The sequence below is a fragment of the Hypanus sabinus genome, chromosome 16, assembly GCF_030144855.1.
Source record: "Hypanus sabinus isolate sHypSab1 chromosome 16, sHypSab1.hap1, whole genome shotgun sequence".
In the NCBI taxonomy this organism is placed as follows: Eukaryota; Metazoa; Chordata; class Chondrichthyes; order Myliobatiformes; family Dasyatidae; genus Hypanus; species Hypanus sabinus.
The window spans coordinates 16,839,526-16,855,299 of NC_082721.1; the positions used below are offsets into that span (position 1 = coordinate 16,839,526).

At 40.5% G+C, this 15,774-nt stretch overlaps 1 protein-coding gene across 2 annotated transcripts in view; it reads right to left on the reverse strand.

The window, feature by feature from the left end:
• Nucleotides 1-286: 286 nt before the first annotated feature.
• Nucleotides 287-15,774, reverse strand: part of LOC132406031 (TLE family member 5-like) — a 159,823-nt gene continuing 144,335 nt past the window's right edge. The window contains exons 5-7 of one of the 2 annotated variants that reach the window (XM_059991192.1): nucleotides 10,953-11,015; nucleotides 10,688-10,762; nucleotides 287-6,927 (exon numbers count right to left, since the gene is read on the reverse strand). In XM_059991192.1, coding sequence (XP_059847175.1) covers nucleotides 6,703-6,927; nucleotides 10,688-10,762; nucleotides 10,953-11,015 — 363 coding nt within the window. In that variant the 3' untranslated portion in view covers nucleotides 287-6,702. Of the gene's footprint in view, nucleotides 6,931-10,687; nucleotides 10,763-10,952; nucleotides 11,016-15,774 lie in introns of both variants that reach the window. The other variant, XM_059991191.1, reaches the window with a different exon arrangement.

The following is a 15,774-nucleotide window of genomic DNA, read 5'->3' on the forward strand; positions in this document are numbered from 1 at the left end:
TCTGAGGTGTTATGTAGAGGGGATTTGCAAGGTGTGTACTGGGTTGAAGATTGCTCAGTCCAAGCAGCTACTTGGTGGAAGAAAACGGAGTTTTCAAAATATACTTAACTTAAGAAGTCAAATCTAATATTAACATTGTGAATGAAAATGGTTTAATTTCTAATGCTGCAGCGCTGTTGATGTACGATCCGTATTAATGGTGTACCGGAAAAACCCAGGCGACATACTCAATACCAACAAAAATTATCCGATTTGCAAGCGCAGGGATGAGGGTGGAGGAACACATGCCCACATCTACAGTATAATTTAATCACATTTGCTTTTATTTGTAAGGCACCATAGATATTTCCTTACAGCACTAGCGAACTAATTTAATACACTTTTGTTTTATTTAAGACATAATAAATGTATTTTAACACCGCCACATTAAATCTTCAACACAATTTGCATACATAGTCATACAAACCATACTGGTGCAAATACAGTATACAGCTTCTGCTGCACCAGAGGAAACAAATGAATTTTTAAAAGCAAAGTGTTTTTTTTATAACTTTTTTTAAAGTGATTTGAAGCTCCGAAGTCACAGCATCAGATGGATTACTTTAATAATTATAACCATTCTCCTAATTCCATTGTGAAGGAGTTTATGCATTAAACAATGACATTCAGGAAGGTCTCTGAAACATTGGTTATCGCTGGGAGCCTTATTAACACTTGGAGGACTGAGACAGCATGAAAATAAACAGTGGAGATTTTAAAATTTCTTCAAAGATCAAATCTATCCCACTGAAAACAATTATTGATCCCCAAAAAAATTTAGACCTTTTCTTTCAAAGTTTCCCTTAAAGAGGGATTTGATCGTAAATAGGATCCACTGTACAGAAGAAGTTTACATTTGTAACTTATGCAAATACTGTGAAATTGAGCAATATTGCAGAGTTTTGAACTAATTCTAATTGATAATATTCAGTATTAAAATTTTACAGAGAACAGCTTGTAAATAGAGCGTGTATAAGAGCGGCAAAGCACTTTTGTACTAACAGCTTCTCTTTTGACACAAATGTCCCACAGAATCATACATTATTTCCCCATTACAACAAGGTTTTGACTTTTAGTGCTTATTGGCTAACTATGCAGGTCAGGATATAGCCATTTTCCTGTGTCTGATCGGGAGCACAGCACTGATATTGTACACTGCTTTCAAGCAGATTGCTGGGATAGATGAGATGCACCAACCTATACAAGCACACAGCTCTGTTTTTCAAAACAACTGCAGATTGTAGCATGATTATACATTACACTCGACTTAAATGTGCGAGGCAGTTAAGTGCATGTTACACGTTCATTAAATAACAAAAATTAAGTTAAAAGAAAGTGACCATAAGAGACCACATATTTACTAAATTTCATCTTAAAGCGGCAATAAATTTGGTTTTTAGGGTGCTTGCTTAATTGAGGTGCATTTCCTTGTTTTTTCAAAAAATATTTGTTGAGAAAAAGCTGTGTCACTGACTGCTTAATTCAGCCTCAAATCTGATGAGAGGTGACCGACCTCAAACTCTATTTCTGTATCTCCACGGATGCTGCCTGACCTGCTGAGTATTTTCCACATCTGTATTTTTTTTTAAAAATCCTAGATTCAGCCAAATGCAATGGAAACCTGGAATATTCTGAGAACTACTGGACAGTTCTTGCAATTCAGGTTGAAAAGTGGACAGCTTACCAAGTCTGGAAACCTGGAGCAGGTCTCCAGCGGGTGACAAGATATATGTCAGTCATAGGTTTCCGGGTTGAAATCCTGCCAGAATGAACGTGCCCCAGAATCAATAAGCCACAATAGTCAGCTATCCATTCTCTGACATATCCAAGATCTTCTGTATGTAATCCAGCTGTACAGAATTTCACTGGCACTATGCTAGATTATTTAAAAATTAAAATCAAATGCAAGATAGACAACACTTGCCAAAAACTACAAGATGATTATTGTTTTAAACAAAAGTGCCTAATGCTTAGATGAAAAGGTGAAGTGAAAATGGGATTTTTTTGGTTCTTTAGTGCTCTATTTTATTCTGAAAGCAAGCAATAATTGCTATTTGATTCTCTAGGTCTTGCTTTTGTCTATTTAAAATCTGAGTACATTGATGCCAGATCTTATGCCAGTGATCTAAGCATTGCTGTTTATTCATTTAGACTAGGGTTCTGAAACTTTTTTATGCCATGGAGCCAAGTCTTACAATTAACTGAGGGACCATGGATCCCAGGTTGGGAACCCCTGATTTAGATCAACTCAACCAAGATCTCAATTCTGGTAAAGAAATTCAGGGCATATGACTATTGTACATCCTCTCCCTGTCTGAAATTCCTGTGTGTGTGCAACGATCCAGTGGGAATTGGTGCCATTAGGGAAGAGGACAAAATACTCCAATGCCACATCAAGCCCTCCATGTGACTCAAGAACACCAATTCTAATTACAAGAGATTCTGCAGATAACACACACAAAATGCTAGAGGAATTCAGTTGGTCCAGCAGCATCTATGGAAAGGTATAAAGAATCAGAGCTTTGGGCCGAGACCCTTCATATCAGAGGTGAAAAGGGCAGATGCCATAATAAGGTGGGATCCTGATGAAGGGTCTAGCCCAAACGTCAATTCTTTATTCCTTTCCATAAATGCTGCCAGCATTTTGTGTTACCAATTCTAATCCATCACTTCATCCACCACACTGACACGTAATATATGCAAGAAAGGCTTACCCCAGTGAAAGGTAATGCATTTATCAAAATAACAGGCAAGAGCGATCTTTCCACATAGGTAATGAAACTCAACTACATCACCAATTCTAGTTTTACTAGATGTCAAAACAACTGTAGCCTAAACAAGTCAACACAGACCATGGCTTAAGCTGATTTGGAATACTTACAAAAGTGCCTCAATATTTAAGGGTGCTCTTTTACCCTCTCTAATCGTACTGCGCTCAGCTCAGCTGAGGTTCATCATTTTACTCAAAGAAAAATTGATCCCTGTCCCAAGGTTAGGTGAATACTACAGTCACCGGTCGAGCAACACATGCACAGTCCATGTGCACATCATGCAAGTAAGCAGACAAATTGTACAGCTAATCAGAGAAAGCAGGACTTCAGATTAAAGGATCAGGATTTGGAGCGGTAGGTTTGGCTGGAAATTGTTCCTTGCATCAACCTATATAGTGGAGGTTGTGCATGGAAAACAATGACAAACAACACCGTATTCCCCAGACAGGAGAAGGTATTTTCTCTAACCTATTCAGCCATCCCCTCTGAAACCTGCCGGCAACAAGTTCTCTAGTTTTCGCAAAGCAACGGACTAGGCAGTTTTACAGCTCCTCACTACAAATAAACTGACAATGTGAAAAAAAAACTACCCCTTCTCCTTTAGAGTTCAGTTTTACTTTAAACTTTACTCTGGAAAAACAGTCATTTTAATGACTGAATGCTTAAAATATGCTCTATAGAAAGTTACCATCTTTGGATGATTTTCTGCTACGTAAGTCGAGGAATGCAAGCCAGCTTTAAATGAGTAATTGTACCTGGCACGCCAGAGGAAGAGGGAGAGGTGGCCTAATGCCAGCTAGCAGTAGTAGCTAGGAGCTGGTTTAAATCATAAGAAAATAAAAGACTGAAGAAATTCTTGTTGAAATTTAAAGCCGTAGCATATACACAGTATAGTTTAACACTTATTTTGATAAACTTCTTATTTGGAAATCCATCGACAGCCCACTGAACTCCACAGTTTCCAAGTAAAATTCAAGGAGATCCAATTCATGGTTTTTGATGTAAAGTTGTGCTGATCCACCTAAATGAGACCTACTTTCAGTAGCCAGAATATATGGACAAAAAGAGAAAATATACCATATTTACTCCAATCAAGACCACAATAAAGACAAATGCACACAAAAAAAAAGCCTATTTTGAATGCACTGTGAATGTAGGTGAGTTAAGATAATGGCAGATAGAGTAATTTTGTTACTTCAGGGATTAGTATGGAGAAAAGCAAATGTTAAGGAAAAGAGTCTGTATTGCATATAGTTTATTTTTCTTCTTTTGTGCATGTGGGGTGGAGGGAGAATGTTCTGACAATTTTGTGCAGACTCTTTTTTGAGATACAGCCTGGAACAGGCCCTACCAGCCCACCAAGCAACCCACCAATTTAGCCCTAGCCTAGTCACAGGACAATTTAAATGACAAATTGACCTACTAACTGGTATGCCTTTGGAAGAAACGCATGCGGTGACAGGGAGAACATACAAAGGAAGCTGGAATTGAACTCAGAACATTGTAATAGAGTCCCGCTAACCACTCTGCTACTGTGGCATGTCCTCTGTTCTCTGCGTTTTGCAATGTTTATATTCCTTTCTGTTTTCACTCTCTAAATGCCCTCATTTCGCAACTTTCATGGTCCCCTGCTCAGCTTCTCTTCTGAACATTCTGCCCTTATTAATCCATTGGCCAGATAACATCACTTGTAGCTCATCCACATGGCAACCCTAGCACGAACCACAGATATTCTTCATTGTATTTATTCTTCCAACACTCACTCTACCACTTAAAAAACAACTTATTACTTTTCTGTCCCAGTACTGATAAAGTGTCTTAGACATGAAACATCAACATTGTTAGATGGAAAGCAGAAATTGGATGAGTGGGGTACAGTTGTGAAAAGTGGGGAGTTTAGAGGTTGCATGAGCAGGAACCCATCCAACAGTTATTTACAAAACGCTCCTGATACCAAAATGTGAGTGTACAAATTAATTCAGTGCAAAGCACAGGTGGTAAACTGATCTTGCCCCAGTGATCCTTTGTAACTGCGAACCCTTAAGAGGTGTGCCTCAGTGCTCAACGATGTTTGGCCATTAGCTCACTTCGTGCATTATGTTCCGCGCTGTCATCAACCCAAGATTGTTGTTCCTATTTGTGCTTTGTGGTGCACTGGGCAGCATTTTTGCCATTTCCATAGCATTTCATTGTTTTTTTACAGCCTGAGTTTCTTTTACACTGACAGAAAGTGTGCAAGGAGCCGGCCGATTCCAACTGGGGACCATGTGCCTTGAAGTCTGGTGCTAATGCCACTGCACCACCTGTGGTACTGGGGTTCATTTCCACCCTCTCTACTATGGACTTGGATGACAGAAGGCTACCATTAATCAAATTTTAAAGCATTTGTTAAATTTATCATAATGAGGGACAAAGCCAAAACAAATTACAAGCTACCATGGCTGTCATCAATCTGTGCCATTACTAAGGAAACACCAGGAAGAACCTTAGAACCTATTTTCTTGTTTCTGTGCAAAATTAATTCATGGCCATTAGACAGAGGAATCAGAATCAATACTTTTTGTTGGCTTCTTTAAGTGGACCTGATCGGGGTAGGGGGAGAAAGCAAAACAGATCTCTTCAAGTTATAAACCATTGAAGGATATATAAGAGTCCACAGTCAACCTAGAGGAACAACCATTTCTGTTGCAAGCTAACCAATCACAGGGCCAACTCCACCTCAACTTATCCACTTACCTCATAGATTTTTTCCCCCACTGCTATTCTGTTTGCTATCAAAGAGGCAAATTGAAAACAAATACTCACCACACTCACATCTGATTGCAAACTGCAAATATATTTTGGCTAATATCCAGAGCACCAATTCCTAGCAGGTTAACATTGGGCCTACTGCTTTTGACAAGATTTAGGTTAAGTCCAGGGGGCTTCCATGGTTTTTCCCTCCCATTCCTCACTAGAGAGACTTACTGAAAAACCTGACTGCACAGCCACAAATCCTTCAATGTTTCACAAAGGTGCACATAAGTTTTTTTTAATATAGATCAGCCATTTTGTTTTGATTTGACCTTTACAAGCTGCCACTTTGATGCCCATTTAACCAACCCAAAGTGTATACTACAGCATTTTCTTGCTAGATTTGGAACATTTTGGCACAAACTGAATGATATGCCAATATATTTCTCTTTTCCATTCAGGAAAAGATAGATGACAAAATAATGTACGTGGTTATCTCCAACTTAAAAGCAGTAATCATCATGACTGTAGACCAAAAGTTTAATGACCTAATGACAAAAATTGCCCACAGAACAGCAAGATGACATAGCAAACTGTTAATAGTTCTGGAGAAATACCAGATGATAAAATATTTTGTTTAAGGTAACTTGTCTTATTGAAGTCTTATTCACAAGCCAATTTGGAATGGATTTCATTAGCACTGACCATTGACCACAAATTTGGCAAATTTGCTTTGGTTTCTGAGATTATAGAGAGCTGAATTCTTACAGGTCATTCCACAAAGTTAATCACTTAACAACCCAATTTTGGAGGCAACTAGTAGGAAAGGCAAATTCCTGCAAAGCATAACTTCAATGAACTGGCTGAATCAGAAGCAATTACCTTGGAAATACTGAACACTAGAAAGTTCATTAGGTCGAAAAGCCAATAAGTTAAGGCCTCGTCCGAGGCAACTTCAAACTTAGTGTGTATTCCTGCTTTGTTCATGCTAAAACAAAGTTGCTTTTAATAATATACTGTAGCTTTAAAATAAGTTTTGTTCCCCTAAATAATAACATACACAGCACAAAATTGCCACCTCCGAGATATATACAGGCATTAAAACAAACACCAAAAGATCATTTTGAAGGATGTTGTGTTGAATGATCCTCAAAAGTTCCTAATCCGGTTTCTGCACTCCCTCATCTCTCTGGTGATCACTATCGTGATGGTTCTTGTCATCTTTCGTAGCGAGGTGAATTTGTGAGCCCAGGGCACTGGACAATGCCAGAAGCCCTGCACTGGCACTGACCGATGGGATGACCGGAGGCTGCAGGCCAGCTGGAAGAGGAGTGAGTGGCACTGTGAGTCCGTGGAGGTGAGACAGCTGCTGCGCTTGAAGCTGCTGCTGCAGAGAACACAGAGAAAGAAGGCAATCAGAACAAGCACATTCTGGACTGAGCAGGTCTCTTCTCCAGCAGGCACACCTGATTGCTTATTTAACAGATAGATTATTACACTGAGCCTTGACAGGCACAATAGCAGATCAAGCAGTCAGCCTGACTGCTTGAACACACAGGGAACGAAGGAGATCAGAGACTGAATCACAAGACACCAATCTATTTTGAGCGTCTCATTACGAAGTGCAAAGCACTGAAGCTTTTTATAAAGCACTTGAACAAAGAGATTTGATTAGAGCTCTGCAATTTGTACCCTACCATGCTGAAAAGCTCCTAAAGGACGAATTAAATTCGCCAATTTTTAAAAAGAAAATCTTACTAATGCAAAAGAAAATCCATTCTGGATTTGACGTAAACTGAAACCCAACAGGTTGACATCCGCCAGATTAATATTAAACAGACTTCTAATTGAGTAATGACAATTTTCACTTAGTATGCATTTCAGAACACTTTGTTCCAGATGGGTTACAATTTGAAGCTTTTGTAAAATTAATAAACACGGACAGCCCTCATTTTGTCCGAGGTGAATGTATTAACAGGAAAAAAGGGCAATTCTGTTAAATGTGTAATTTCTTTCTCTTGTGAACATAGAGATACTTGGATAATTGCATTTCTAGGCAATATCTTTTTGGTCAGTCTCTGGAATTCAAGTGGGAAGACAATTGGATTTTGTGGCCCTTAGCACCCAAGTTCTGCATAAAGATGGACATGGCAAGCAGCAAATCTACGAGTCCGCGAGTCCACTGGAGCCTGGAAGCTCTGGGTCAGCCTGTTGTGGGGTTGGAGGCCTCTGTGTGTGTGAGTGGGTGGGCGGAAGGGAGGAAAGGAGCTTGCTTTGTGGCTGTCAACGTGCTGGCGGCTGCTTCTGTCCTGTGGCTGTTGTTCCGTGTTGCTCCGCTAAACACTGTGGCTACATTGGCGCGGAACGTGTGGCCACACCTGCAGACTGCCCCCAGCGTATCCTTAGATTGTGTCCGCTGTTAAAGCGAAAGATGATTTCACTGTGTGTCTCGTGCTTCGAAGTACATGCGATAAATGAATCCAAAATCCGGTTCTCAGGGAAGAGTTTGCAAGGCAGCAGTGGCTGTGGGCTGGTTCATTAAAATGACCATCTCTCTGGCACCTCAGATGGATTGTGACTTATATACAGGGAATTCCATCGGCAGGGACAGGAATGTCGGCTGCATGGTTATCTTTGGTGGAAGTAAAAGAGATGAGGGGCAGAGCATAAAGGCAGCTATTAGACCCTTTCTCCACACCCCCCCCCCCCACAATGTTAACTTGCTGTAACTTTCCCCAAGGGGTTAAAGATGACTGCACTGATGTTAACATGTAAATCACTTGACATTTTAGTTAGGAAGACACGAATTACAAACCAGACTTTCACAGGCAGTATATGAAGGATCCAAGCTATACCCAGTCTCCAGTGGCAGCTTCTATCAGCCTGAATGCAACGATTGGTTGTAATTATTACTGCAATGGAGACAGGGGGAAAGAGGACACAAGAAATGGATGAGGCCTGGCTGTGACGTGTCTTGTTGTGGAACAGCTCCCCTACGGCTGTGCTAATGATGGTCACTTGGTCTTGGCACTTAAACAACAGCTCTTCTTTTACAGAAACGTTTGCTTGCTTCAGAGAGAGAATATTAGAGTGGCAGCAGTGATTGAAAGGGGCTGGGTCAGAATTTTCAGAAACACAAGAGATTCTGCAGGTGCTGGAAATCCAGAGTTAAACTCAGAAAATGCAGGATGAACTCAGCAGGTCAGGCAGTGTCTTTGAAGGGGAATGAACAGTCGACATTTCGGGCAGCGGTCCTTCATCAAGACTGGAAAGGAAGGGAGAAGCAGCCAGAATAAGGGTCTTGGCCTGAAAAGTTAACTGTTTATTCCTTTCCATAGACGGTGCCCAAACTGCTAAGTTCCTCCAGCATTTGGGTTGTGCTAGAATAAGGGTGGGGGGGGAGGGGAATGGAGTACAGGCTGACGGATGATAGGGTCAGGGGTTCCCAACCTGGGGTGCACGGACCCCAAGCATATAAAAAGCCAGGAACCCCTGTGATACGTGAAGCCAGCTGAGGGGGTCTGGTGGATGGGTGAAAATTAGAACTTAAGTGTCTGACATTACTCTGGTAACAGCTTCAATGGTCAAAGACTTCCTGTAATCACAATGCTTCTCAACCCTCCCTGTGGTATTGCATAGAGATTTTAAAATACAAATTAAGCTATAAAAGTTCAAATTTCAACGTTGAGAGTAACATTTATTATCAGAGTACAGACATGTCACCACATGCAGCCCTGAGATTCTTTTTCCTGTGGGCATACTTAGAAAATCTATAGGACTGTCACTGTAACTAGGATCAATGAACAACAAACTGTGCAAACGTTCATCTAAATAAATAGCAATAAAAATCTAGAGCATGAAATAACATGATGAAGAGTCCTTAAAGTGAGACCATCAGTTGTGGGAACACCAGAAATAAAGTGAGTTGTTCAACAGTGAGTTGATGGTTGAGGGGTGGTTACTGGTCTTGAACCGGGTGGTGCGAGTCCTGAGACTACTGTACCTTCTACCAGCTGGCAGCACTGAGAAAAGAGCGTGGTCTGTCTGGTGAGGATCGCTGATGATGGATGTTGCTATTCTACAGCAACATTTCAGGTCGATGTGCTTACTGGTTGGGAAAGTTTTACCAGTGATGTGTTTGCAATATGCCTATGTGCATAAACACTGTTAGGAATTATTCTGGACTTATGAAATTATGGCTAGGATACTTATGCGATAAGTAATATGAAAACCGGTCTTCAAGAAATGAATCCTGTACAACTTAACTTCCAATTGATGCTTGTTGAGTGAAAACATTCAGCAGTGTATGACATTCTTTGTCCCATTGAAACTATGTAGGGAAAGACAAGACATAAATATTTCTGAAAATTGGTGGATTGTTCAGAAGTGTATCCCTTCCACTTAATGCACAGTTCAAAAGTGAAGTATTTCGCCTCTTAACCCAATTAATTGCATATTCATGGAGCCTTCCCTCGCCACTGCAACAAAAAGGGGTATATTTTGGGTGTCTGGCTTTTGAAACTGTACTGAATATTCAAGGAGATTCACCTACTTGGGATGTGAAACCATTATAAGTTGTTAAAAACTTTGAGATTTAGGATGTAATAGGCCCTTCCGGCCTTTTGAGCCATGCTGCCCAGCCATGCCACCATTTAATCCTAGTCTAATCACAGGACAATTTACAATGAGCACATAACCTACCAACCTGTATTGTGGGAGGAAACTGCAGAACCTGGAAGAAACCCATGTGGTCTGAGGAAGAATGTACTAACTCCTTACAGGCAGCAGCAGGAATTAAACCTAGGCCTCCTGTACTATAAAGCACTGTGCTAATCACTATGCTAGCGTGTGACCCTATATACTTCTCTAAGTTTATCTGACTGTATTCAAAATGTTAAGGCTAAGGAGATTATTGCAGTTGAAACTGTAGTTAAGTGCTTATTCTTTGTGTTGAAGAAGTGTAAAACATCGTGTCAAGAGAGTGAGATTATTTTGGATGCTCCTGGAATCTCTCCTAGAGGTTTGCTGTGAATAAAGGCTTTTACATTTCCCAATTACAGCTTCTGAGTCACTCACTTTTAGGCAGTCACAACACACACATCCACGTGCGCGCATGAATGTGCAAATGAATAAAGCAGACATACCCTGATGACTGTATTAAGCTCCGGGGCAGTCACCTGCTTTGCACGCTCTATAGCCTGAACCACCTGCTGCTGATGCTGCAAAAAAAAAGACAAAAGGCAGAAATGTAATCAGACCGTAGGCTGTCAAAACATTGCTTCTCAGTTAGCGAACACCAGTTTATAGCATCCAGGCACTCGACAATGAACTTGAGCTGCTCATCTCCAATGGGTCTTTTATTGCTGTTGCTATTTTAACAGTAGACAGACAGAATTAAGATGTAGTTACCTCCTGAGATAAGAAAGGGATGACTTGAGCACAGATTCCATTCAATCTTTTGACAATTTCAGCCTACAACAGAAAAAGAAAACATTCAACTTATTTAAACACTCTTATGACGGGCAGACCAATTGACTTTTGCAACACTCCACAACTTTAAAAAAAATCAAATATTCTGTACTGCTTCAATAAAGTTCCCATCCAGGGTGATAAGTTACACCACATTAAGTCCAGTGACAGCAGTAATAGCAACAAGCACAACAAAGAAGTCTCCATTGTGCCTTCAGAGATATAAACTGACATGACATTTCATAAAGAAAAGCAACAACGAACAGAGACACCAAGCCAGAGAAATCAACAAGTAGTTTACTCCAATGGTGAAATTACCTTATAGCCCTCAAGCAGTTGATTGAAGCCTTCACCACTACTGGGATCAACTATTCATTGACACTTGCAACTCATCTAGAAGTACAAATATCTATGGCTGTCATATCTCAACTCATTTGGGTTTAGATTCTGACCTACTCGAAATCTTCAAAATAAAAATTCCATCTCCCTCTATGCTTATTATTAAATCATTCAAAATGAAATTGGTAAACTTTCCACAGGAATTTCAAAGTTAATTTACTATTGAAGTACTTATGTGTCACCGTATACTACCTGGAGTTTCATTTTCTCGCAGGCATTCACAGTGGAACAAATACAATAGAATCAATGAAAAGCTACCTACAAAGACTGACAAACAACTAATGTGCAAAAGAAGGCAATTTGTACGAATATTTAAAAATAACAACTAAATAACCAATACTGAGAAGATGAGTTGTAAAATCACTGAAGGCAAGTCCATAGCTTGTGGACTCAGGGAATAGACCTCAGGGTGGTATATGGTGACATATTTGTACTTTGAGAATAAACTTACTTTCAACTTTTCCCAAGGTTCAATATTTCAATTGTTAAAATTAATTTCAGAGGGTAATCTTAGGTCTGTGATCATTGGTTACAATATCAAATCTGACCTCTCCTTATTACTGATAAGTTCAGACTGGTGGTGGCATTCGTCGGTCTCGAGAGACCATGGACCTGCGCCTGGAGTTTCCAGGGTGCAGGCCTGAGGCAGGGTTGTATGGGAGACCGGCAGTTGCCCAAGCTGCAGGCCTTCCCCTCTCCACGCCACCAATGTTGTCCAAGGGAAGGGCACTAGGACCCATGCAGCTTGGCACCGGTGACGTCGCACAGCAATGTGTTGTTAAGTGCCTTGCTCAAGGACACAAACATGCTGCCTCAACTGAGGCTCGAACCAGTGACCTTCAGGTTACTAGTCTGATGCCTTGCCCACTAGGCCACGCGCCTACACACAACTTCAGACTACCTGCAATATGATAGTGAACCAAGATTATCACAGTTGGATGCATGGGCACGGTGAGTGTCCAACTCCATTCTTCTCAACACTAGCACAATTCAATGCTCTCCTGCACGTATCAGACGACAGTGCACACAGGCCTAAGAGCTGGAAGCACATACAAACCTTCGACCAATGAAGGTTAACTTGCTAAGTAATTTTTTTAAAATTTCTAGATCAAGTTTTCCACAAAACTGTGACACAGAGTAACCAAGATGATAGAGGGAGACCAGGTAGAGAAGCTCATCTCTTTGCACTTAGCAAAGCCTTTGAAGAGGTTCCGCAAGGCAGGCTGGTCTGAAAGGTTAGATGGCATGAGATCCAGGGAGATTGAGAACTGAATTCATATTTTGCCCAAAGGTAGGAGACAGGGAGTGTGATAGTTGAGGTTTATTTCTCGCAGTGGAGGCCTGAGACTAGTGTGTGTTTATAGGATCAGGGGTTTTACATAAGCTATCTGGAGGTACAAGGCAGAGCTAGCAAGTCTGCAAGTGATATTAAAATAGGTAGCATCATAGTGAAGCAAGGGGGAATCTTGATCAGTTGAGTAGGGTGCGGACTGGCAAATGTATTTTAATTCATCTAAGTGTGAAGTATTTATTTTGAGAAATCAAACGGGGCTAGAACTTAACAGTGAATGGTCAGGCCCTGGAGAGTGTTGTGGAACAGATGGACTGAGAAGTACAGAATTCACCACAGGTAGCCAGGAAGGTGAACGTGGCATTAGGCACGTTGGGCTTCATCAGTCAAAGTACTGTGTGGGATTTGGGACTTTATGTTGTAGTTGTACAAGATTTATACAAGATGTGGTGAGACCACATTAAGAGTATTGAGTACAGTTTTTGTTGGCAAGTTATAGGAAAGACATCATTAAAATGAAAACAGTGCAGAGATTCAGGACTCACACTACCAGGTTCAGGAACAATTATTACCCCTCAGCCATCAGGCTCTTGAACTAAATGGGATAACATTCAACTTCACTCGCCCCATTATGGAAATGTTCCCACAACCTATGGACTTACTGTCAAGGACTCTTCATCCCACATTGTCCATATTTATTGCTTATTTATTCATTATTGTTATTACTTCTTCCTTTCTGTATTTGCAGTTTGCGCTTTGCACACTGATTGAATGTCCAAGTTGGTGTGGTCTTTCATTAATTCTATTATGGTCATATTGAGTATGCCTACAAGTAAATGAATCTCAGGGTTGTATATGGTGACTATATGCATTTTGATAATAAATTCATTTTGAATTTTAATTGACAATGATGCCGCCATATTTGATAACCTGAGTTACAGGGAAAAGTTTGACAGTGTGGGACTTTATTCCTTGAAACATTACAGAGATTGAGGGGTGACTTTATAGAGGTGTTCAAGGTCATAAGGGGTGTAGGTAGTCTGAACGCAGTCTTTTCCTCAGGGCAGGGGAAGTAAAAACTAGCAGGAATCGGTTTAGAATTTAATAAGGTCCTTGGGGGCAATTTCTTCACACTGAGGGTGGTATGAGGATGAAATAAACTGCCAGAGAAAGTGGTTGAGACATGAACAATGACAATATTTAAAAGACATTTGGATAAAAACAAGAATAAGAGAGTTTAGGGACAGAAGAGCCAAATGCAGGTAAATGGGACAAGCTTGGAACTCCATGGCTGGCATGGACAAGTTGGGGTGAAGGGCCTTTTCCTGTGTTGCACTATTCAGACTAACATAACCCAGGAATAAAACTGGGTTGTAACGAGGTTTTTGATTTATCTGATGCAGTTGTTACAAATCCAGTATACTCAGTGCTGAGAACATTTCGTCAAAAGGTACATGGCAGTGAAAAGAAAGTTAAGTCAACCCCGCTAAATGTTTTGCCAATACACTTTGAGCACTGCCCTGAATACATCATCACAAATTGCTCCCAGTGCTACCAGCCCATGACAGACCTATAACCACCAGTTCTTCACCCCACTGCTATTTCTTTTAAAAGCTCCCTCCAGAGACAAGCCATGTTGTAAAGGACAAAATCTATTTAGATAATTGTACAGCTGGGTGTTTTTCACAGCTCAAATGGATGTAGAGAAAACACTGCAGCAAGACCTTAGACTTCACTCTAATCCCGGTGATGCTGAGTATATCTAATAAACATCAAGCCAAAATGAGACCGTGACCAATTTAATTCACCTTTTATACCATACTGTGAAATGCATAATTCAATAACTTTCATTTGACAAAAACACCCTTAGGACCTTCACAGAGGCACCAACAAAATTTAACCACTAATATTGCAATATAAATGTTAGGTTAGATAGCTACATGTTCCACTTAATTAAATCCCAAAAGAGTGCAACCGGTAGGTAAACCAGAAGACCCAGTTCATCCATTGATCTGGGCTTTTCTAATGGCAATCAGTTGATGCTACCATGGTGTCCGAATGATTTGACGAATTTCATAATGTGGATAGGTACAGGGTCTCCAAATATATCCCTGAATTGCTGCCCAATAACATAATTTCTTGCCAACTCATAGCAATTAACTTCTAGTAATTGTCCATGCGTGGCAAGGTAAATCAAAATGGCAGTAAACACATTTTCGGGAACGAGGAGATCCAAAGCACCCACACGACCCACATATGCTAATGCATCTGAAATTCAAATATAGAACCATGGAAATTGGAGTCTGCTAATCAGTCTATCCTACCATTCAAAGAGAAATCCACCACAGTACCCATTTCTACCTTCTCTCCATCATTGTTTAATCCCTTTTGAAAGAAGAAATACATCCAAGTTCATCCATTCAGAATACAAGGATATCCCTTTAGAACAGAGATGAGGAGGAATGTGTTGAATCTGTGGAAGTCATCACCATAGCTGGCTGTGGGGGCCAAGCCATTGGTCATGTTGAAAGCAGAGTTTGATAGGCTCTTGATAGTAGGGGTTTCGAAGTTTACAGGGTGAAGGCAGGAAAATGGGAGTGAGAGGGATAGCAAATCAGCTATGATGGAATGGCAGAGCAGACTCAATGGGTCAAATGGCCTAATTCTGCTCCAATGTCTTAAGGTTTTACTGTCGTCTTTCCCATAACTACAACTCCATATTGGAGCTGTGCTCTACATGCAAAATTCAGCAGGAGAAAGGCAAGTTATCAAGATAGGCCATTATCCGGTTCTGCTCACAGTGGTAATTAATGGCAGACCACAAGATTACACTCCTAAGTCAAAGCAGAAGAGTTTGCATGGTTGGATCATAATGGAGCCAGCAAAAAAATTGTACAAATATGAGAGGAAACTTACATTAACATTGCAGTCTCTGAAAATCAATACAACATCGAATTCTTTCTCAGCCACCCATGGAGAAGAGGTGGGCAGTTTAATTTAACAAGCAAGCTGATGCAGTTGATTGATTGTATTGTACATCTATATGCAAGTGTGGCTTTAGGCACAGTTGGT